This window comes from Musa acuminata, chromosome BXJ3-3 (genome assembly GCF_036884655.1).
Source record: "Musa acuminata AAA Group cultivar baxijiao chromosome BXJ3-3, Cavendish_Baxijiao_AAA, whole genome shotgun sequence".
NCBI classification, from domain to species: domain Eukaryota; kingdom Viridiplantae; phylum Streptophyta; class Magnoliopsida; order Zingiberales; family Musaceae; genus Musa; species Musa acuminata.
In genome coordinates this window covers 23,588,357-23,609,112 of record NC_088351.1, presented here as the reverse complement: position 1 = coordinate 23,609,112, position 20,756 = coordinate 23,588,357, and the positions used below count along the sequence as shown (strand labels likewise).

At 39.4% G+C, this 20,756-nt stretch overlaps 1 protein-coding gene and 1 pseudogene across 1 annotated transcript; one reads left to right on the top strand and one right to left on the bottom strand.

The window, feature by feature from the left end:
• The first annotated feature begins 8,897 nt into the window (after positions 1-8,897).
• Positions 8,898-10,874, top strand: LOC135632500 (uncharacterized). The gene has a single exon (XM_065141106.1). It carries the CDS (start codon positions 8,898-8,900, stop codon positions 10,872-10,874), a length of 1,977 nt encoding a protein of 658 aa, XP_064997178.1.
• Positions 10,875-11,073: 199 nt separating this feature from the next.
• Positions 11,074-19,710, bottom strand: LOC135634003 (myosin-17-like; annotated as a pseudogene).
• Between the last annotated feature and the right edge of the window lie 1,046 nt (positions 19,711-20,756).

Here is a 20,756-nt window from a genome sequence, read left to right as displayed (position 1 = left end):
CAATCTTGACCTACATCCACTTTTGGCTTCCTCCTCCGATGAGATCACCGACATCCACTATAGGCCTTCCTTCAATAGGCGAAGGCCAACCAGCCTTTTACAGCTTTACTCCTTTTGACGGACTTAGGAGACAACCCTTACAAATTTCCACTCCTCTCTTGAATGATCAAAACTTAGATGAAAAGAGGGAGAAGAACTTTTAGCCTTTTACAATACTTTTGAGCTCTCAAATTCTCATAATAAATGCAAACTTTCGGTGCCCTTTCATGCTGGAAAGGATGGGGTTTATATAGGCCCCAATTGATTTGAATTTGGAGTTTAAAAATATCATCTCTCGGATTTCTTGGGTCCTTGCGGCACTACCGCCATAACTGGGTGGTACTAGCGCCTAACATTGCTCAAAGACCGAGCTCAGGCGGTACCACCACCTAACAGGGGCGGTACCACTGCCTAACTTCTCTCGGAGACTGAGCTCAAGTGGTACCACCGCCTAGCATTCCTGGGAGACTGAACTCATAGGCGGTGCCACCGTCGGCCTAGGCAGTGGCGGCCAAGAATTCTAGGTCCGAATGGGCTGATCCATTCGGCCCAATTTGGGTTTGTCAAGGGCCCAATTGCCCCCAGATTAAGTTAATGGGATCATCTCTCATTCCTAACTTAATCTACATGCTAACTATGATATTTAAGACATTAATAATGTAACTTGCTCCGGTGCGTCAATTGCTTCTTCCGACGAGCTTCCGGCGAACTTCTGGCGAACATCCGACGAACCCTCGGCGATGCTCCGACGGACTTCCGGCAAAATCCTAGACTTACGATGATCCACTTGGTGAGTTTTGACGAGCTTCTTTGGCAAGCTCCTGGATTTCTCGGATTTGTTCCTGTAGAACCTTCGACGACCGTCTAAACTTCTATCGAACTCTCGAACCCCCGACGTGATCATGGTCTTGACTCCAGCGCAACTCCTACTACATGTCTTACTGCCATCGTAGTTAATCCTACACATATAAAACAAACTTCGATCTAGACAATTAATACTAAGCATTAATCAAGTTGTCCGGCATGTCATTGGTCCCTCGACGCTTCGTCTGATTCTTCGGCGCTTCGTCCTCTCCTACGGCCTATTGCCCAATCGGCCAGTTGACTCCGCAACTCCGATATCCTTGGCGCAATGTCCGCGCTTCTTGGCTTGATGCCTGAATCTATGGCCCGAAACCTTCTGTCGATACGTCGACCGATCCACTAGCACGACGTCCAATCTTCTAACATGTTCCTCCGGCCCAACATGATTTTTCCTGCTTTAATTGTCTCATCCTGATCGAAGCAGCCTGTGTCACTCAAAATGCAGATTAAAACATAAACACAATTATCAATTGGTTTCATCATCAAAATATGAGATTCAACAATCTCCCCCTTTCTGATGATGACAACCAATTGATGACGGAGTTAAACTTAACTCCTATAGTTTAAACAAACTCCCCCTATCAATATGGCTTATTGATAGAAACTCTTGGATTCAAAAATCTAAGCAATATGTCATGATCAAATCATGCATGTCATCAACATATTTCTCTCCCTTTGTCATCAACAAAAAGGAGAAGTTCCAACTCTTATGTGTTTGTGATGAATTACTTATTGCATGAAAAACATAATATCAAGTTTTATCATCATGCAGTTTTGAAGCTAGAAAATTTAGCAAGTGTTGCATCATGCTTAGAATATTCAAGCTATCAAGTTTTAGATATGCAAGTTTTACATAGCACTTTTGCAATTTTTGTTTCGATGTTCAAGATAGCAAGCTCTTTCTTCTCTTTTGAGAAGTACTGTTTTTTACTTCTTTTGCAAAGTGCAAATTAGCATGATTTGCATCTTGAGATAGGCAAGATAGCACAATTGGTATGCAAATTTATAGTATGCAAGCTATCAAATTTTATATATAAAAAGTTAGCAAAATTTTACATCTCTTGAGATGTGCAAGATAGACTATTTTGCCTCTTTTTGAAATGTGTAACTTAGCACTTCTTGCTTCCTTTTTGAGATTAGCAAGCTAGCAAGTTTGCTCCCCCTATGTCATTGTCAAATAGAAGGGAATAACAATACAATAGTGTAGTTCATTTCCCTTTACTATAATCTTCAAATCATGACAAGGTAAGTATCATTCTTATTTGTACATCATAATATTTTCAAATTAAAACATGTACAATTTCAAAACCTTACATTTCTTTTTTCATGCATGATATTAAAAATAAATCAATCATCACTACAACTCATCATGCATATTATTAAAATGTAAAATCGTCAAACATGATACAAATATTGATTTTCAAAATACTCATCATTATTTTGAGCACATCATACATGATTCTAAGTCATTCATAATACATCATTTTAGCAACAAATTATAGTATTTCAAATCATTAATATTTCACATCATGATGGTATAAATTTTGTTAAATTATATCCTACCATACATGATCAAAATTTCTCCCCATTTTATCATTGTAAACAAGAAAGAAGAAGGGAAGAACAAAATAGTATAAAATATTTTAATCATTTCAAGGCATATAAGCCATAAATACAATGACATCATGTCATGAAAGATAAAATCACTTGAATACCAAAAGACATGATTCATATAGTAAATCTCTTCTTTAAATGAAACATCAAGAAAAATCATAGGAATACAAAGAAGAGATCTTGTTTTAAAAGAAAATCAAGTAATAAATCCAAGAACTTCATAAGAAGAATCATGATTCATTAGAAAATCTCCTTTTAAGAAAATACCAAGTGGAATCGTAGGAGAACGATTAATAAAAAAATGTTGATTCATAACAAATCTTTCAAGTTATAATTAATTCATAAATACCAAAAGAACATTCAAGATTCATTTGGATAATTTTTCTTCTTTGGTAAACGATAAGAAGAAACATGGGAGCAAAACAAAACAAGATCTTGATTCATAAACAATTTCAAGTTATAAATCACGAGAAATCAAGATCATGATTTCGATAAAAATTTATTCAAATTTAAATCATCAAAATTATTTTCATGGTCCAAGAGATTCATAATAGATTCATTTATCTCCTTTTTGGAAAAATTAATAAAGTAAAAAAATAAATTTTTCTAGGAGAAACCTTTTCTTCTTTTAGTTATTTCAATTCATGTGACTTATTTCATTTATGCCAAACAAAAATATGCATCAAAATTTAGGATCAAAAAATGAATTTCATCATAAGAACCATTAAGACCAATAACTCACAAAAAGCATCATGTATAACTTTAAAATCTCATGCATAAAATCGTCAAATCATGGTATCAAAACTTCAATATTTTCATTACAACATCAAGCAATGTTTCATTGAACATAATTTTAAATGATTCTTATAGATATCTAAAACTTCTTTAGTTTTAATTTATATAATTGATTTTATATTAGCATGCTCAAATTTTATTCATATATCAAAACCAAAGACAAGGTCCATAAAAAAAATCATCAAACCTTCCATACAAAAGCCATGCATCGTAATTGAAAAGCAATATGGAAATCATCAAAATATATATTATTGCTTCTCAAGCACATACATAAGATTAATCTTACTAGGTGTACAATCATTAGATTTATATCTAACATTTTATTGCATTAACATAAAATATGTAATTTGTCATTTTTAAAATTACGAGCATGATCATATTTTTGTATTTTTATTTTTAAACATTTAATTTTTAAGAAAATTAATTCAAAGCTAAATTTAAAAAAAAAATGCATCATGAAAGGCATTATGTAATTTCGAAGTAAATTAGGGGGATTTCGATTACCTCATCATTAAAAGCGGTTAAGGCGTAGTTTGCCACCTCGCCTTTCTTGATTTTCTCCTCATCTTCGGAGGAGCTTGATTCATCCCAATTTTTGTTCTTCTTCTTGCGTTCAAAGTAAGTAGTTCCATTCTTTTTGTTTTTTAATTTTTGTTTCATTTGTAGTTTAAATTCACCATCACTTGAGCTTATGCTCGAGTGGTCTTCAAATATTCTATGTCCCAAATCCTTCCTGTTCTTTGGAAGGTTATTCTCGAGTTCTCTTTTTTGTCACATTGTTCATTTCGTAGGTCATTAAAGACCCAATTAGTTTTTCGAGTGGGAAATGGTTCAAATCTTTTGATTCTTGAATAGCGATTACTTTTGAATCCCAAGTTTTATTAAGAGAACGCAAAATCTTGTTTACAAGTTTAAAATTCGAAAAACATTTGCCAAGATCTTTTAAACCATTGACGACATTCGTAAAACGGGTGTATATGTCAACAATGGTTTCACTTGGCTTCATTTAAAAAAGCTCGAAATCATGCATTAAAAAGTTGATTTTCGAATCTTTAACTCTAGAAGTGCCTTCGTGTGTGATTTTAAGAGTGTGCCATATGTCAAAAATCGTTTCGCATAAATAAACTCGATTGAATTTATTTTTATCTAAGGCACAAAACAAGGCATTCATAGCCTCTGCATTTAGAGAAAACGTCTTCTTCTCCAAATTATTCCAATGGTTCATTGGAAGAGAAGACATTTCAAATCCGTTTTTGACTATGTGCCATAAATCAAGATTCAATGAAAGCAAGAAAACTCTTATTCGAGTTTTCCAATAAGTGTAGTCCGTCCCATTGAAGAAGGGAGAACGAATGAGAGAGTGACTCTCTTGGTTGCCGAAAAGAGCTATTTCTCTTAGGTGTTAATCCAACTGAGAAATAAGGAGGTTCTGACACCAATTGTTGGGATCAAGAGTACTAAGTGGGGGGGGGGGGGGGTGAATTAGTGCAACGAAAAACTTTCATTGGTTAAAAAAACTTTCGTACGAAAACTGTTTCGGAAAGAACTTTAACTTGAGAGCAAACATAAGTATAGATGATGTAAAGCAATGGAGGCAGTTTGCAATTAAGATAAAAAGCATAATGTAAATGCAAACCGAGATTTAAAGTGATTCGGTCAATCTTGACCTACATCCACTTTTGGCTTCCTCCTCCGATGAGGTCACCGACATCCACTAGAGGCCTTCCTTCAATAGGCGAAGGCCAACTGCCTTTTTATAGCTTTACTCCTTTTGACGGGCTTAGGAGACAACCCTTACAGATTTCCACTCCTCTCTTGAATGATCAAAACTTAGATGAAAAGAGGGAGAAGAACTTTTTGCCTTTTACAACACTTTTGAGCTCTCAAATTCTTAAAATAAATATAAGCTTTCGGTGCTCTTTCATACAGGAAAGGGTGGGGTTTATATAGGCCCCAACTAGTTCAAATTTGGAGCTCAAAAATACCATCTCCCAGATTTTCGGGGTCTTGACGGTACTACCGCCATAACTGGGCGGTACTACTGCCTGGAATTGCTCGGAGACCGAGCTTAGGTAGTACCACCGCCTGACAAGGGCGGTACCACCACCTGACTTCGCTCGGAGACCGAGCTCAGGTGGTACCACTGCTTGACAGGGGTGGTACCACCGCTTGGCATTCCTAGGAGACTGAGCTCCTAAGCGGTGCCACCGTTGGTCAGGAATTATGGGTCCGAATGGGCTGATCTATTTGGCCTTGGGTCTGTTAAGGGCCTAATTACCCCCAGATTAAGTTAATGGGATCACCTCTGATTCCTAACTTAATCTACATACTAACTACGATATTTAAGACATTAATACTGCAACTTGCTCCGGTGTGTCAATCGCTTCTTCCGGCGAGCTTCCGACGAACATCCGACGAACCCTCGGTGATGCTTCGGCGGACTTCCGGCAAACTCCTGGACTTGCGACGATCCACTTGGCGAGTTCCGACGAGCTTCTTTGGCAAGCTCCTGGACTTCTCGGATTTGTTCCCGTAAAACCTCCGACGACCGTCCCGACTTCTATCAAACTCTCGAACCCCCAACGTGATCATGGTCTTGACTCCGGCGCAACTCCTACTACATGTCTTACTGCCATCGTAGTTAATCCTGCACATGTAAAACAAACTTCGATCTAGACAATTAATACTAAGCATTAATCAAGTTGTCTGACATGTCATTGGTCCCTCGATGCTTCGTCCGATTCTTTGGTGCATCGTCCTCTCTTGCAGCCTATTGCCCAATCGGCCAGTTGACTCTGCAACTCCAATATCCTTGGCGTAATGTCCGCTCTTCTTGGCCTGATGCTCGAATTCTTCTATCGATGCGTTGACCGATCCACCGGCCCGACGTCCAATCTTCTAACATGTTCCTCCGGCCCAACATGATTTTTCCTACTTTAATTGTCTCATCCTGATTGAAGCATCTTGTGTCACTCAAAACATAGATTAAAATATAAACATAATTATTAATTAGTTTCATCATCAAAATACGAGATTCAACACTCTGGCGGTACCACCGCCTAACAAGGGCGATACCACCGCTGGTAGCATTTACTGCCGACAGTACCACTACCCAGTCTGGGCGGTACCACCGCCCAGACCACCTAGGAGACTGAGTCTCCCAAGCGGCGCCATCGCCAGCCAAGCTTTCAGCATCCTGGTTGAGCCTTGAATTCGACCCAAACCAGCCCAACTTCGGGCTCAGTTGGCCCCTAACAGAGTTGATGGGATTACCTCCCAATCCCAACTCCTATTATGTGCTAATTACGATTCCTAAGACATATTCTAAGTAAAATAAATCCAGTTTCTTTCGGCAAGCTTCCGACAATCTTCCAACGAACTCTCAGTAATGTTTTGGTGGACTCCCGACAAGCTCCTGGACTTCACAACGACCTTCCTAGCGAGTTCCGACGAGCTTCTTTGGCAAGCTCCTGGACTTCTCGGTTGGTTCCGACAGAACTTCCAATGAACGTCCGGACTTTCGACGAACTCTCGAACTCCTAACGAAATCGTGTCCTTGACTTCGAGACTTCATTTTGCTTTATGCCTTGCTATCATAGTTAATCCTACACACATAAAAATATACTTCGATCTAAACAATTATTACTAAGCATGAATAATGTCATCTAGCATGTCATTGGTCCATCGACGCTTCGTCTGATTCTTCGACACTTCGTCCTCTCTTGCGGTCTATTGCCCAATCGGCCAGTTGACCTCCGCAACTCCGATATCCTTAGCTCAATATCCGCTCTTCTTGGTCCGATGCCCGAATCCATGGCCCGAAGCCTTCTATCGATACGTCGACCGATCCTTCGATCCGACGTCCAATCTCCTGACATGTTTTTCGATTCAACATGATTCTTCCTGCTTTAAATGTCTCTCCTTGATCGAAGCATCCTACGTCACTTAAAACACAGATCAAATCATAACACTTATCAATTGGTTTCATCATCAAAATTCAAGATTCAACAAATATTACTTTTAAGTATCTACTTTATTTTTATTATTTTAAAGTAAGATTGTTTGGGATTAGATTGAAATCTTACACAAAGTCCAACACTAAATATTATATCTAGTTGTAGTGAGATATAGTATATTGCTTCTATACATTTTTTTATCAAAGCATTCTCCATTATTTTTATCATTTCAAATTATTAGTTGATACTCTTAATAAATAATTTAGATAAAGATTTAATATAAATTTGTACCAAAATTGATATTATCAATATAATTTTGAATAATAAAAAAATATTATAAAATATTTAATGAATGATGTGGTATCGATCTTACCTTTTGAAAATTTATTTTAAATAAAAAAAGAGCCCTAGGTGCTTACTTCCATAGAAAGCCTAGATAATTTATAAATATAATTTGAAAAAAAATATTTTCAAGGGTGAGAGATTCAGGGTCAAAATTTAATAGCATGAGTTTTTAGATTTTCTAATATCTCTTCTATTCGATACTCTTCTATGATTTCTTGATTACAATCATTAAAAGATTTTCTAGATATTAATGCTTTTGATTTGTAATCTAATCCACATCGATTTTTTCCTTTAACGAGGCATGATTCATCGTCTTGAGGGCAATCCCTAACTTCAAAAACATATCCAAAAAAGGGTTTCAAGGAAAGCATCAAAGATCGATCAAAGAAGCCTGAACGAGAGGGTTAATTAGGGTTAGTAGTATCAACGACAGAGGCGTGGAAGTTGATGTAAGCATAGCGATGAGAGGTGCCAGAGGTACGATCGCGATAAACTCGAGCACGAGATATAGGGTCGAAGCCGACAAAGGCGTGGATAAGATCCGCCTTATTCCCAATCAAGTCGAGGTCACATGTAGAGCGTTACGTGTGGCATTGCCGATAAGAATGGATCACGCCTTCCCATATCGCGTCGTTGATTTCTTGATTTCGAGAGCCTCATCTCTCCTGGCCCAAAAGAAAGAGGAGAAGAATGGTGTGATTTGAGCGCGAACTTAAGGGTACGACATTTATATTGGACAACCGGGAAGGATGGACTAGATAACTAAGATGAGATCACATAGTGATTTATCAGAGGAGGTGCCTGTGATGGATGGTCCATATTTCCTTGTCGCCACCCCAAAGGGTGCGTCGAGTGTGTCCAAATTTGCTATCAACGGTTCTGATCTTTATCAGCTGTGTAAATAACTTTTTGTGATTAAAAGATTCTCTTTTCTATGGTTTCTTCTTTACTTGTGTTAAATGAATCTACGCCAATCATGTTAACAAGCATGATATAGTATCACTCTTCATCCACTTGACTCTGACATGCTTCGGGACACTGTTAACAAGCATGATACGGCATCGTTCTTTCATCCACCAAGCTATGGGAATCATGTTACCAAGCATGATACGGCATCGTTCTTCGTCCGCATTGACTTGGATCCTATTCCCGGTCTCCCCTGCTGAGATTTTAATTGATGGTGTCCTTTTGCGAACTCGCTTTAAAGATAGATAAAGAAACCACGCACATTCCACCGCCACTCAACGCCACCTCTCGCCGTGCCACCGGAAGCTCGTATTCGAAATGAACAGAGAAGGGGAACCGCCTTATTCTGCTGCTACCGCTGGTGGCGGTGGTGGAATTAAGCCATGGGTTTTAATGCTGTTGTTCTCCGTTCTTATTCTACTCTTCTTTCCTCCCTGGCTCTCTTCCTCTTCACGTATCTCCCGTCCCATTGTGACGAGGAAGGGATGGGATGCCCTCATCTTCCTTCTCGTGCTCTTCTTCGTTCTCTGTGGCGTCCTCGGCCGCCGCTCTGGCGGCGACGGTCCCGAGAGGTCCCCTCGGCAGGCCCTCGACGACTGGCTCAGGTTCACCAGTCCCACCGCCCAGGTTAGGTACTCCCGCCCCCTGCAGACCAGTCCAACGGCGGGCTTTAATCGGATGCGGAGCAGCAGCTACTACCCGGATCTGAGGCCGGATGTGATGTCATTGGGCAGCGGTGCCGCTGCAGCAGCCGACGCCGACGGGTGGCGTTGCTACGATGATATACAGCATTATCGCCGGGGACCGGAATCCAGGGGTTGGCAGCGGCAGAATTTTGGGGATATTAAGTCGAAGACGATTCCGGTGGACACCTTAGTTCTGCGGCGGAGCCCTTCTCCGATATCTAGATCTTCGCCGAGCCCACCGTCGCCACCGCCGCAGCGGCAGCAGAGGAGATCGGTATACAAGCTCCCCGGGAGAGAGGTGGACGAAGATGGCATTTTTGGATTGCAGATGCCCCATCCACCGTCGCCACCACCGCAGCGCCAGTCAAGGAGGAGGAGCGTCGAGGGGTTTCCAGAAGGGAGAGAGGTGGACAAAGATGAGATTTTTGGATCGGAGAAGCCCCAGTTGCCGTCGCCACCGAGGAAGCGCCAGTCCAGGAGGAGGAGGTGCGTGGAGAAGTTCCCGGAAGAGAGGAAGGTGGACAAAGATGAGATATTTGGATCGGAGAAGCCCCATCCACCGCCGCCTTGCAGACAGCGACAGCCGAGGAGGAGGAACTTAGAGAAGCTTCCTGAGAGGGAAGCGGAACAAAGCATAAACCTTGAGATCGAGAGGCACCCGCTGTCGCCCCAAGCGCCGGCGAGATCACGGCGTCGGAGGAGGAGAAGCGTCGGGAATACTCTAAAATGGGAGGTGAAGCAAGATCATAACTTTTTGGGACTCGAAAAGCCTCATAAGTCGCCGCCGGCGTCGCCACCGCCTCATCTTCTGCCGCCACCGCCGCCGCTGCCACAGGAGGAGGAGAAGAGGAGGCATGAAAAACGGAGCGGCGGTGGGGCGAAGGACTCCGCTGCCGCAGCTATCACTTTGTTTGATCAGCAGAAGAAAGGAAGCAAGGCGATGAGATCTCCCGATGATGTATCGGTTCACTACGAGGTCTCCGCTTCTTCCCATTCTCCACCGCCACCACCTCCCCCGCTCTTCCACCATGTATTGTCTCACAAGAAAGGGGAAAGTAAGAAGTGCCAGATCAACTCGTTCTCAGCAGCTCCTCCACCACCTCCGATGCTAATCCGTCAGTCCAGGGAGCAAGTCTTACACCCACCGCCCTCTGCTCCATCACAGAGCGAGGGGAAAGAAAAGACCGACCATAACAAGGTGCCCTTCCTGCGTTTGTCCTCCCTGCCACCACGGCCACAAAAGTCCCAGCTTTCTAAGCACCCTCTCCCGCCCTTATCCCCCAAGAAACCGCCGCCTCCGTCGGATGAGATGGTGAGGAGGCACAGCAGCAAGGACCATGAGGGAGAGACGAAGGCAAGAGAAACAGAGGTGGGGGTGGGGGTGGGGGTGGCAGTTTTCTGCCCGAGCCCCGACGTCAACAACAAGGCGGACCTCTTCATCGCCCGATGCCATGCAAATTGGAAGCTCGAGAAGCAGAACTCCAGACGAGACAAGGAGCGGCGTAAACTACAAGGAGGCGAATCGAGTGTGACCAGCAGGCAGTCCAACGAAGACCGGGTTCAGGCGATTCCGCCGTCGCCTGCGGGGAGCGTAAAAGCTTCTCCCTGACAGGAAAAATTTTATTCATTTTACTTGCTTCATCCAGTTTCAATTAGCTCAAATTAGTTCAGATTTAAAAAAGTATTTTGAAATCTTGTGATTTTATGTTCCATCCGGATTTTGATAAATGGAAGAAATAAGAAAATAAAATATCAATGGACGATCTTCAAAACCAGATCCTTTTATTATCTCACTTTACTAAATCATATATCACAAGTAGCAAGTATAAATTTGTTGGAAAGACCAAGACAAATTATATACTACATCAAAAATCGTTCAGCATAAAACAAACGTTAACCTTGCTGCCAATCGTTCAACTTCTAAATGCTTGTTGAAGTAGAGAAGAGAATCCTCTCACTTCTTGACGGTAGACACCGAGCAGCCCATAGTCAGAACAGGGGCTTATTGCCAATAAATACAACTCATCAAAAGAATCATGAAATTAAATCAACAAATCAAACCCGATTACTAAAATCATAATCTACCCCTGGTTATGCTAATTCGGCATGAATAGAATAACATCATATCTACAAGACGAATATGCACCTCTTGGGCATGAATAGGAAACTTGAAGATGAAGTCTACTATTCCTTCCTCTGTAGCAAAAAAACAAAGCCCGAGTTCTGACGAATTAGAGGTGGTGGATCAACATCTGCTACCTCTATCTCAGTCATCGACTTTGAGATATCGTCCACGGAGAATGGTATGCTGCATGAAAGATTGATCAAGCTTAGATTTTTCTATTTTCAACGAGGAGTTTAGATCTTCTTCCTTTGTTTTTTTAATAGCAGAATCACCTCGAATCATCATCCAACAAGAAAGAACTGCCGACTGCACTATTTGCATCCTCAGTCATCATAACTCTCATACTTGAAATGACCTAAAAAGTGGGGGGTGGGAATAAATGTTCAAAAACAGAAATTCAGCTTCTATGTGGAGGTAACAAATACAGAATGCTAACCTTCCTAAATAAGCAAACTATATTTAAAAGGAGCACATCAATCAGCTGAGTTCAAACTAACCTCTGATGATACGCTGTGTTCCATATTTGTCATCCCAATACATTGTACTTATTCTGTATAACTGTTGTATGCTGAGCACCTGAAAACAGAATCAGATAATAATTCAAAATGGGAACAATAACTAAATTACAATGCTTTGGACATAATAACAGGTCAAAGGAGTGGCCCAAACTGGACATAGATCATTGGTTATCTCCTTCAAGGTCTTCTTTGGTTTCTGATGTATAACCTGGATCAGTGGACACATTGTATAAGGTTACTAGAAAATCAAAAATAAAATAAATAAACCAATGTGCTCTTCATAAAAAAACATACCAGGAAACCAACAGCCTGCCTAATATGCTTCAATTCACCCCATGCGGAACCTGCATACTGCGACCAAATGATATTTTAGTTTAAAACTTTCACAAAGTTTGTGTGAAATCATAGGAGATCACCTCTTCAGTTGCATCATAGCACCAGTGTTCTAACTCAATCAGCCCTGCTTTGAGATATTCCCCATTGCTAAATGAACAACACTCACGCCTCAGCAGAAGGCTATATAACAGAGAAAAAGATTATCCTTTATAATGAGAAAATATGAAAAAAATCACATGGCTAAAAAAGTGAAAGAAATGTAATCACACTTAATATGTACCTGTTGAACAGTTGTACATTTATAAATGAGAAAATTTCGGTGAACACCTTGCGAACCAAAAATGGAGGGACCTGAAAGGTGGAAAGCTAAAGTTTATCGAACATATATCAAAAGTCAAAGCACTGCTCCTCAGAACTTACATGATTGACTCTCAGGATTTTCAAATAGTTGGTTAAGCTTTTCACTATGCTTTGCCAATGCGCGATCAGTGCCTGCTGGGCCATAGCATTTGTTTGAGATCGTGAGCCTCTAATTAAGCTTGCACGAGATGTTCTTGGTGCCTGCACAGTTAACAATATTAAAAAAATTTCAAGCAAAACTATTGGGAAAGTTTTTATTACCTGGATACATGAGGCAAGCAGTTAACAATCATGGTTGTATCCAATATTGCTGTATAGACACTAATTTACTTCTTTCTTTAGATTGTCTCCAATCATTCCATATTTAGCTTGAAAAGTAGAGCAGGATATTTAGCTTCAACTTGACGCAAATCACTCAATCCACCCATCATGCGACCACTAAAAGAAAAGAGGCCAACACTCTGAGGAGAGGCTCGAATTCCCTTAAGATGCAAGAAAACTTAACATAAATTGAGTTAAACAAGGAAATCAGGATGAAGCCATATCAACACTAAAAGCATCATGATCTTCTGGGAAGCCAAAGGTTTCACCATCTTACTTGAGACATCCTCCCAAATAAAGCTGACATTCTACGCCTCTGTGGAGTCAAACTTGCTGCTCCACTTGCTTTTAATGTTCGTTGGAGTAGCAACAATAGAGTAGATGAATTGGACAACCAGTGGGATAAAACATCAATGTTATCCTGGGCCTTCAGAGGTACAAATTGCAAAATTAGTAAATCAAGAACTGGTTTAAATCTATGAATAAGATCATATAGTACTAGTGAGGATTATGTATAAAGAAAATAGTATCGATGTTGTATGTTGTCACACGTCTGATACAAATTTGAAACTGGATTTGGTTCACGATCCACAATATTAATGAAGAAAGACAATTAAACCACCAGCAACAATGACAAAGTTTTTCATACCTCTATAGCTGAGCCTATTGTTTGGATTATATGGTCAAAAATAGTAGTCCTTTCAACTTCAAAGGATCTCCAATGAAGAAGGCATCTGTATATGACACAAGCAGCAATAGGCCTACCCCCAGAGAATCCCAAGTCTTTAGAGATACACTCAATAAGTAAGTCCTGATTTTCCTGGAGAAATAACATTGTGAGGGAAAATACATAGCTTATCAGGAAAATACAGCATTAAGGACAACAAGACATAATAAATTTTAGTATCAATACGATGCACACATTTAAAGCCAAAATATAGAATGGCATTTATTATAAAATTAAATATTGCCATACCTGCTGCTTCTCATTGAGTGACTTATGTGGTTTATCATCATTTTGAAGTTCTCTGGAATTAGGTGAACCAGGACTCGAGTCCTACAGTTTTTAGTGTATAAAAATCGTCCAAGGTTAATTCACTTGTCTTTTGGGTAAATGACTTGATATCTGCGGAGACCAAATGCTTATCAGAATTGAAATTATCATGCTTACCAAAGCAAGTTTCGATTCACCATTCAGGATATTCTCATTTTCTGTGCTTCTCTGTGGCCAAAGGATCACAATATAATAACAACAATAAGAAATCTAACATACACACAAAAAAGCCTGGTAGTAATGTGCTAGTTGGCTAAATGTCGAAAAAGAATTAAATGAGATAGGGACCTGGAAGATAGTTGTTTTTGAACATGAAGCTCTGCTAGTTGGTGAAATGGCAACCGCCTGTTGACGAAGCACTTGGTTCTCCGACTCCAGGTTTGAGACTCTCTCTTCAAGCCTGTGCTTGGAGAGAAAACACAAATATTACCTTGTAATGTTGAAAGCAAAGCTTCAGGAGGATACGTGACTAATACTTGGTTTCAGCTTTATTACAGTATCATATATAAACTAAATTTATTAAGGTTCCCATCAACAAGTGCCCAACATGATGTATAAAATACTGGGAATAAACAAAAAAGGAATTATGAAATCAGAAACCCTTGAACAGTGTCTTGAAATTGATCAGCTCTCATTTCAGAATCTTCAACTTTCTTGATCAGTTCAATATTTCTGTTCTGAGCTTCAGCAAATGCTTTATTGGCTGAATCTGTTGCCTGCTTTTCTATTAGCAACAAAACCTATGAAGACAACAAGAGAAAAAACACAAAGTTGTTGAATATTCAGACTGAGCAACGTATTAATTAATTTAACAAGACAAATGTAATTTGCTATAACATAGAATCTCTCATTAATCAGTGTATTTTTTATAAATTTTTGTAGTTCAATGTTTTCCTGTTACCACATTGTGTACATGGTTATGATTCAGAACTATTAAGTTGTCTATAAAAATAGAAATCTAACATCAGTTGTTCTGTTGGTCGTACCTTAAGGTTTTCAATTTCAGCATTTAGTGAATCAATCTTTTCTGTACCTTGAACTAAGACAGGGGTTTCCTTTATGATCGGAAGTGCTTCTTCAATAGTTTTTCGTGCAGCCTCCCGTTCCTTAATAACTGTGGATTTTGCTTGTTCTACCTGCAGTTGCATCTCATGCAAAATGTCTTGCAGTTTAGCAATTTCTTGTGCTTTTGTCTCTTCTAGATCAGTCTGCAAATTGGAGTGAAACAAGATATGTTGCAACTCATCATGACATCCCAAGCCCAGAATATTAAAGAAAAGAATACAGAAGACTACATCGATATATTACCAACAATTAAATGCTACAAAGAATACCAATTAAGAAGGATATTTACTCTTAGTCTTTTCTCAAGCTGCAAACGCCATGTCAGTTCCTCCACGCGCTTTTCAAGATTGTCTTTGGCCTCTTTAAGGGCTCCTGTTTCCCTGGCAGCCTGCAAAAATTTGAAATAAGACCTACGTTATCCAAAGGCTTCATTTTATTGGAGTTATTCAGAAATTTAGAGATAAGAAGAGACCATTCTTAGCTTTCTAAGCTCTTTCCTTGCAAGTCTCTGTCTCCAAGCACACTGATAAGTAAGTGCTGCCTTTTGCAACCTCTTGTGATAAGAATAATCCCTGTGACAACGCCATTGAGACTGCAAGCAGAGGACAACATATGTTTATAATCATAGTTCAAATCAGTGATTTCAATAGGCGCTCGGGTGCTCACCTAGGTGCTCGGGCGAGGCGAGGCGAGGCCCGAGCACCTCGCTTCACTTCCAGGCGGCGCACTTCAAAGAGGCACCGCCTGGGCACTCGCCCGAGCCCAGGTGTCGGGTGCTTCGGGCGAGCGCCTGGGTTAAACCAGGCGACCGAACCAGCGTTTTAGGTCTGGTTCGATCTCTGGTGCTTTAGTTGGTTCAATCAAACCAACTAAAGCACTGATATCAGCTGCCACTGCCTAACCCTAACCCTGCTCGCGTTCACGCTACAGCTGTTGTTGCTCGTTGCCGCTACCGCTGCCATTGCCATTGTTGTCGCTCGCCGCTCTCGCTGTCGCTGCTCACTTTTACCACTGTCGCTGCACCCTTGGTCTTCCCTTACACTCCTCTTCCTTCTCCACTTTCGAAAGTATACTGTTAACAGTATACAGTATAAGTATACAATATACTGTATGCTGTTAACAGTATACTGAATACTATTAACAGTATACTAGTAACAGTAATGTATTTGTATTTATTAGATTAATATTATATTATTTTAATTTTAATACTGTTAAATAATTATATTTATTAATTATATTATATATTTTAATATTTTAGCGTCTCGCTTCACTCGGGCGAGCGCCTAGTGCCTCCGGCGTTTTTGGACTTTGGCGTCTTTTGACGCCTAACGCTTTTTAAATCACTAGTTCAAATAAACAACTGGTAAACTAATGTGTTGCAGAATATAGCCCACAGCTACTTCATGGTGATATGTAATAGTAATCTCTTTCAGGACAAAGTAAAACCATGTAGCTAAGCTTTAGCAGCAATATCCAGCAGAGAGAATTAAGGCACCTGAATACAAATTGAAGCTTTAGTTTGCTTTCTCAACCTAAAGTCATTGCAAGCAATCATTGCCCTTGAGCCTGTTTGCAACGTAATTGCTGACATTCGAAGTGCTGTATATGATTTCCTTGCAAAATATCGGTGCAAATTCTTCTGAATTTTGACTGTTGCTGCTTCACGTCTAATGCACTCATACAGTTTACAGGCCAGTCTTCCTGAATTTAACCAAATTGGGAACAAATTTGAAGAATTCCTTTACTGATGCACAAGAAATAAATGAACAACCAAACAAAATATTAGACTTAATAATCAGATCACGGATCTCCCAACTAAATTCCATATAATTAAATAAAAGAACAAACTTAACTTAGTCTCAGGGTAACTTAATTTAAAGTTTCAATTGATAACTTTGTAACTTAGTCAAAGTGAATCACTCTCACTCTATTAGGATTATACCTCTCCAGAGAGACTGCAAATAAACAGATGCTTGCCGTAGCCTAAGGAACTCTTTACGAGCAATATATGTACGGATTTGTCTTTGAATTGTTCTGGCTGCTCTTCCAAGCACCTCTGCTCTTCTAGCATCTAATTCAGCCATCTGGCCAGCTCTCAGGAACACTTTGCTCTTGCCTAGCTGCCCATGCAAAGATTCACTATGTAAAAAGTGATATCCTCAAACAGTAATGCTTGACAAATAATAAAGAAGAAAAAATCAACAGATATATGTAGATAAAAGAAAAGTTATACAGGGCAAAATCCTTGTTCTCTAAATCTTTAAGAAGAAACAGGCCCAAAATATTGGCAGAATTCAGTGTAGGACAGAGAATCTGTAATGTAAGCTATTTCCCTTGTAGTTTCCACCCTTCTTATCAATTGATAAAAAGATCTGTACTGCATTCTTCAACGTTCTCAGCTCACTGAAGTTAAACCACAAGTTTTGCCCAGTAGAGGACTTATCAAAAATTTAAAAAAATGGTAACAACATTCATACCTGGTAACCTTTCAATCCAATTTTGTCCAGAATCTTTTGGCATGCAGCCTTGTCATCAAAGCTGTCCAGGATTACAAAAGACCAAGAGGGGGTGCATCAGAATATTTAGATCAAATACATGCATCACTAGGTACTTCATAACTTATTTGAATTTTATTTACGTATGTAAAGAGGCTTACTTTCCTTCCAAAACTTCTGGGGCAAGAAGACTGAACCGAAGGAGAAATTCATAAAATGTTCTTTGAGTTGGATATCCAGCACAGCTGATCCTGATTGCTTCTAGAACACCCTACATGCGTGAAGGCAACAAAACAAAATGGTAAAATATTATGTAAAACTTCGAGAGGGAAGAGGAATCAATTATAGTAAGTAGGAACATACTCCACAGCAAGGTTCGCCGTATCGTACCGTACCAGCGTTTCGACCCGGGCTCGGTACCGGTACGGTACGGTATACCGCTCGGTACACCCAGGTGTACCGAGCGGTACACCCAGGTGTACCGAGCACTGTACACCGCTACAGTGTTACTGTACACTGCTACAGTGCTCGGTACGGTACGGGCGGTCCGCGTACCGCTGGCCTGTCGGACCGGTACGTACCGCCCGTACCGGGCGGTACAGTCCAATACGGCAAACCTTGCTCCACAGTGTAATTGTTGGATAACATTGAAGTTCTCGAAAATAGAAGGTTTGAGAACGTTATTTGGCTTCACACATCTGATGTAATGTGGTTGTGTTAAGTTCAAGGTTTCCATCAGAGATTGAAGTTGTAGCTGAGATTTATTTTATGATCACAAGTCAAAACTAGAAATATATTCATGAATAATTAAGTAATTAAATAAATCAACTTGTAAGTTTATGGCACACAACTTTCTTGAAACAGTTTAAGGACGAATATTTGTCATATGACATATTCAACTTGAAAGATTATAAATGTTTATACTTTCTAGCAAGGTATGCAATACCGTACCGTACCGGTGTTTCGAGGTTGACTCGATATGGTACGGTACTGTGTACCGAGCGGTACACCTAATTTAGGTGTAAAACCCTCCGAATATATCTGAAAATAAAAAAAAAGTTATGATAGGGTTTTTAAGTTAGAAATAAATATAGTAATAGCATAAGTTTAGCAAAATCAATGTAAATTAAGTAAGAATAGTATCATATATCTTTTTCGGGCTTTGAAGAATATCTTGTGCAAGGTTCGTATTTCAGTCCATTATGGATTGTCCTTATGTAAACATACCTCTTGATTAGAAAGTTCTTCCTCTTAATCTTTCCAAATTAGCCTCGATTCAATTCATAAATCGTTGTTTTGTAGAGTTTAGGAGAGCACAAATGTGAGCAAAAAAGAGTTTGAAATAGTTTAAGAGATTTTGAGAATGTAATGGATTGAAATAGGAGAGAAGAATGGTTTAAATACTATGAGAAAGGGCTCCAATGGTCAATTTGACCATTGGAGCACTGTATCACTATTACCGAGCGGTTTTAAATATTTCTTCCTCTTACTATAGCACTATATCACTGTAGCACGTTCCGTCCGATAGCGGACGGTCCGCGTACCGGTATGCCGTCGGACCGGTACGTACCACCCATACCGAGCGGTACCATTTGAAATTGCATACCTTGCCTTATAGATGCCGATGGGGAAAAAGAATAAGATTGATGATCCTATTTGTATGACAAGCAAATCTCACTCATTTACTGCATTAGAATAAAATTTTATGTGGATAAAAAAGGCAAAATAAAATATACATTTACCATGACTAAAGAAGTCAAATGACAAGTGCTTTGTAATGTGCAGTGAGTTATATACTTGACAGTTGTGCAAACTGTTGTCAGCACAGAGTGACATTCCAGACGTATATACATAAATAAGTACTACCTCAGCATATCACTACTAAAGAAGTCTAAGGAGTCAATTCATATACCAATTTATTATTAATTATTGAAATATAACCACATCATATTTATACTGTAAAAAAACTACCAAAAAGAACGGACAAAGAAAAAAATTACTTTAAAGCAGGAGCCAATGGAAGAGAACTTTGAAGACTTTGATGTCTCTTCAGGAAGTGGTGGAAATAAACCCGAAACAAATGGGCACTTGGAAGCATTTAGTAAATCCTGATGTTTTGCCACAACATAATCTTTGTTTTTGTCTAAGAAGTAGCCGGCATGATATGTTACCTGGGTGGATAGTATAGATATACAAGTGAAACCCAAAGCAGATTCAAATAAAAGTACTTAAGCATATCATCAAATGAATCAAGCAAGTTGGTACGAGAAAGTTTTGATTTTATAAATCTCTTGTTGTTTTTTAATGTCTGATACAATTTTTGAGCAAATGTCTCGTGTGTTGACCTGGGAAACATGCTGAATCAAGCAAAAAGTGTGAGATTGGCCAAAGTTCATTTTCCAATATTTTCAGAAGCATAAGTATATGGATATACAGGAATACCATTGTTGCTTATACTCAAGTACAAAAAAGACGAGGTGTTAACCAGCACAAGGGAAGCAATCAACACATACCAGGGTTCATCAAGAAGTGCAATGATGCCTCCAGGTTTCTGAAAGAAGATATAACTTTTTATGTCAAAATGACAAACGAAGTTGGCCATCAAAAAGAAAATTCATACAAAACTGGGAAATAATTAAAAACATACAAATTTGCACATATGGAAAAGGAACAATATATCCACATATGTTAAAATAAATCCAGTAAAGATTGTCAAGTTCTCAAATTGATATGCATCACATTGACATACTAAAATCAGAAAATTTCAGTTATCAAGAAGTAGCATTGGCAGATGTACTTCTAGACTTCTACCATCCACTAGAATGATTTTGTTGAAGCTAATGACAATATTCTGGGATAATCGGTGCATAATCATACACAGTACAGGCTATACAAATCAAAGAATTGGCTGCACCAGTAGTTATTCTAGAAAAGAGACAGAAACATGTTAAGGCCACTGCTGTCATTCAACAAAAAACAAATAATATGCTATGGCTACCAATGTCATATAAACTGAGATTCTCAGTGCTACAACTGCACTGGGATGATAAAGTGGATTACTAATCGCTATAGTATATACTTAACTGGGATTTACCATTATTTCAAATATAGATTAGAGCATATCTATAACTACAGAGATCTGGTCTGTTACCATCCATTCTCTTTTATGTACATCAATAATCTTTTTTATCCGCAGAATGATGCACTCCCAACCCTG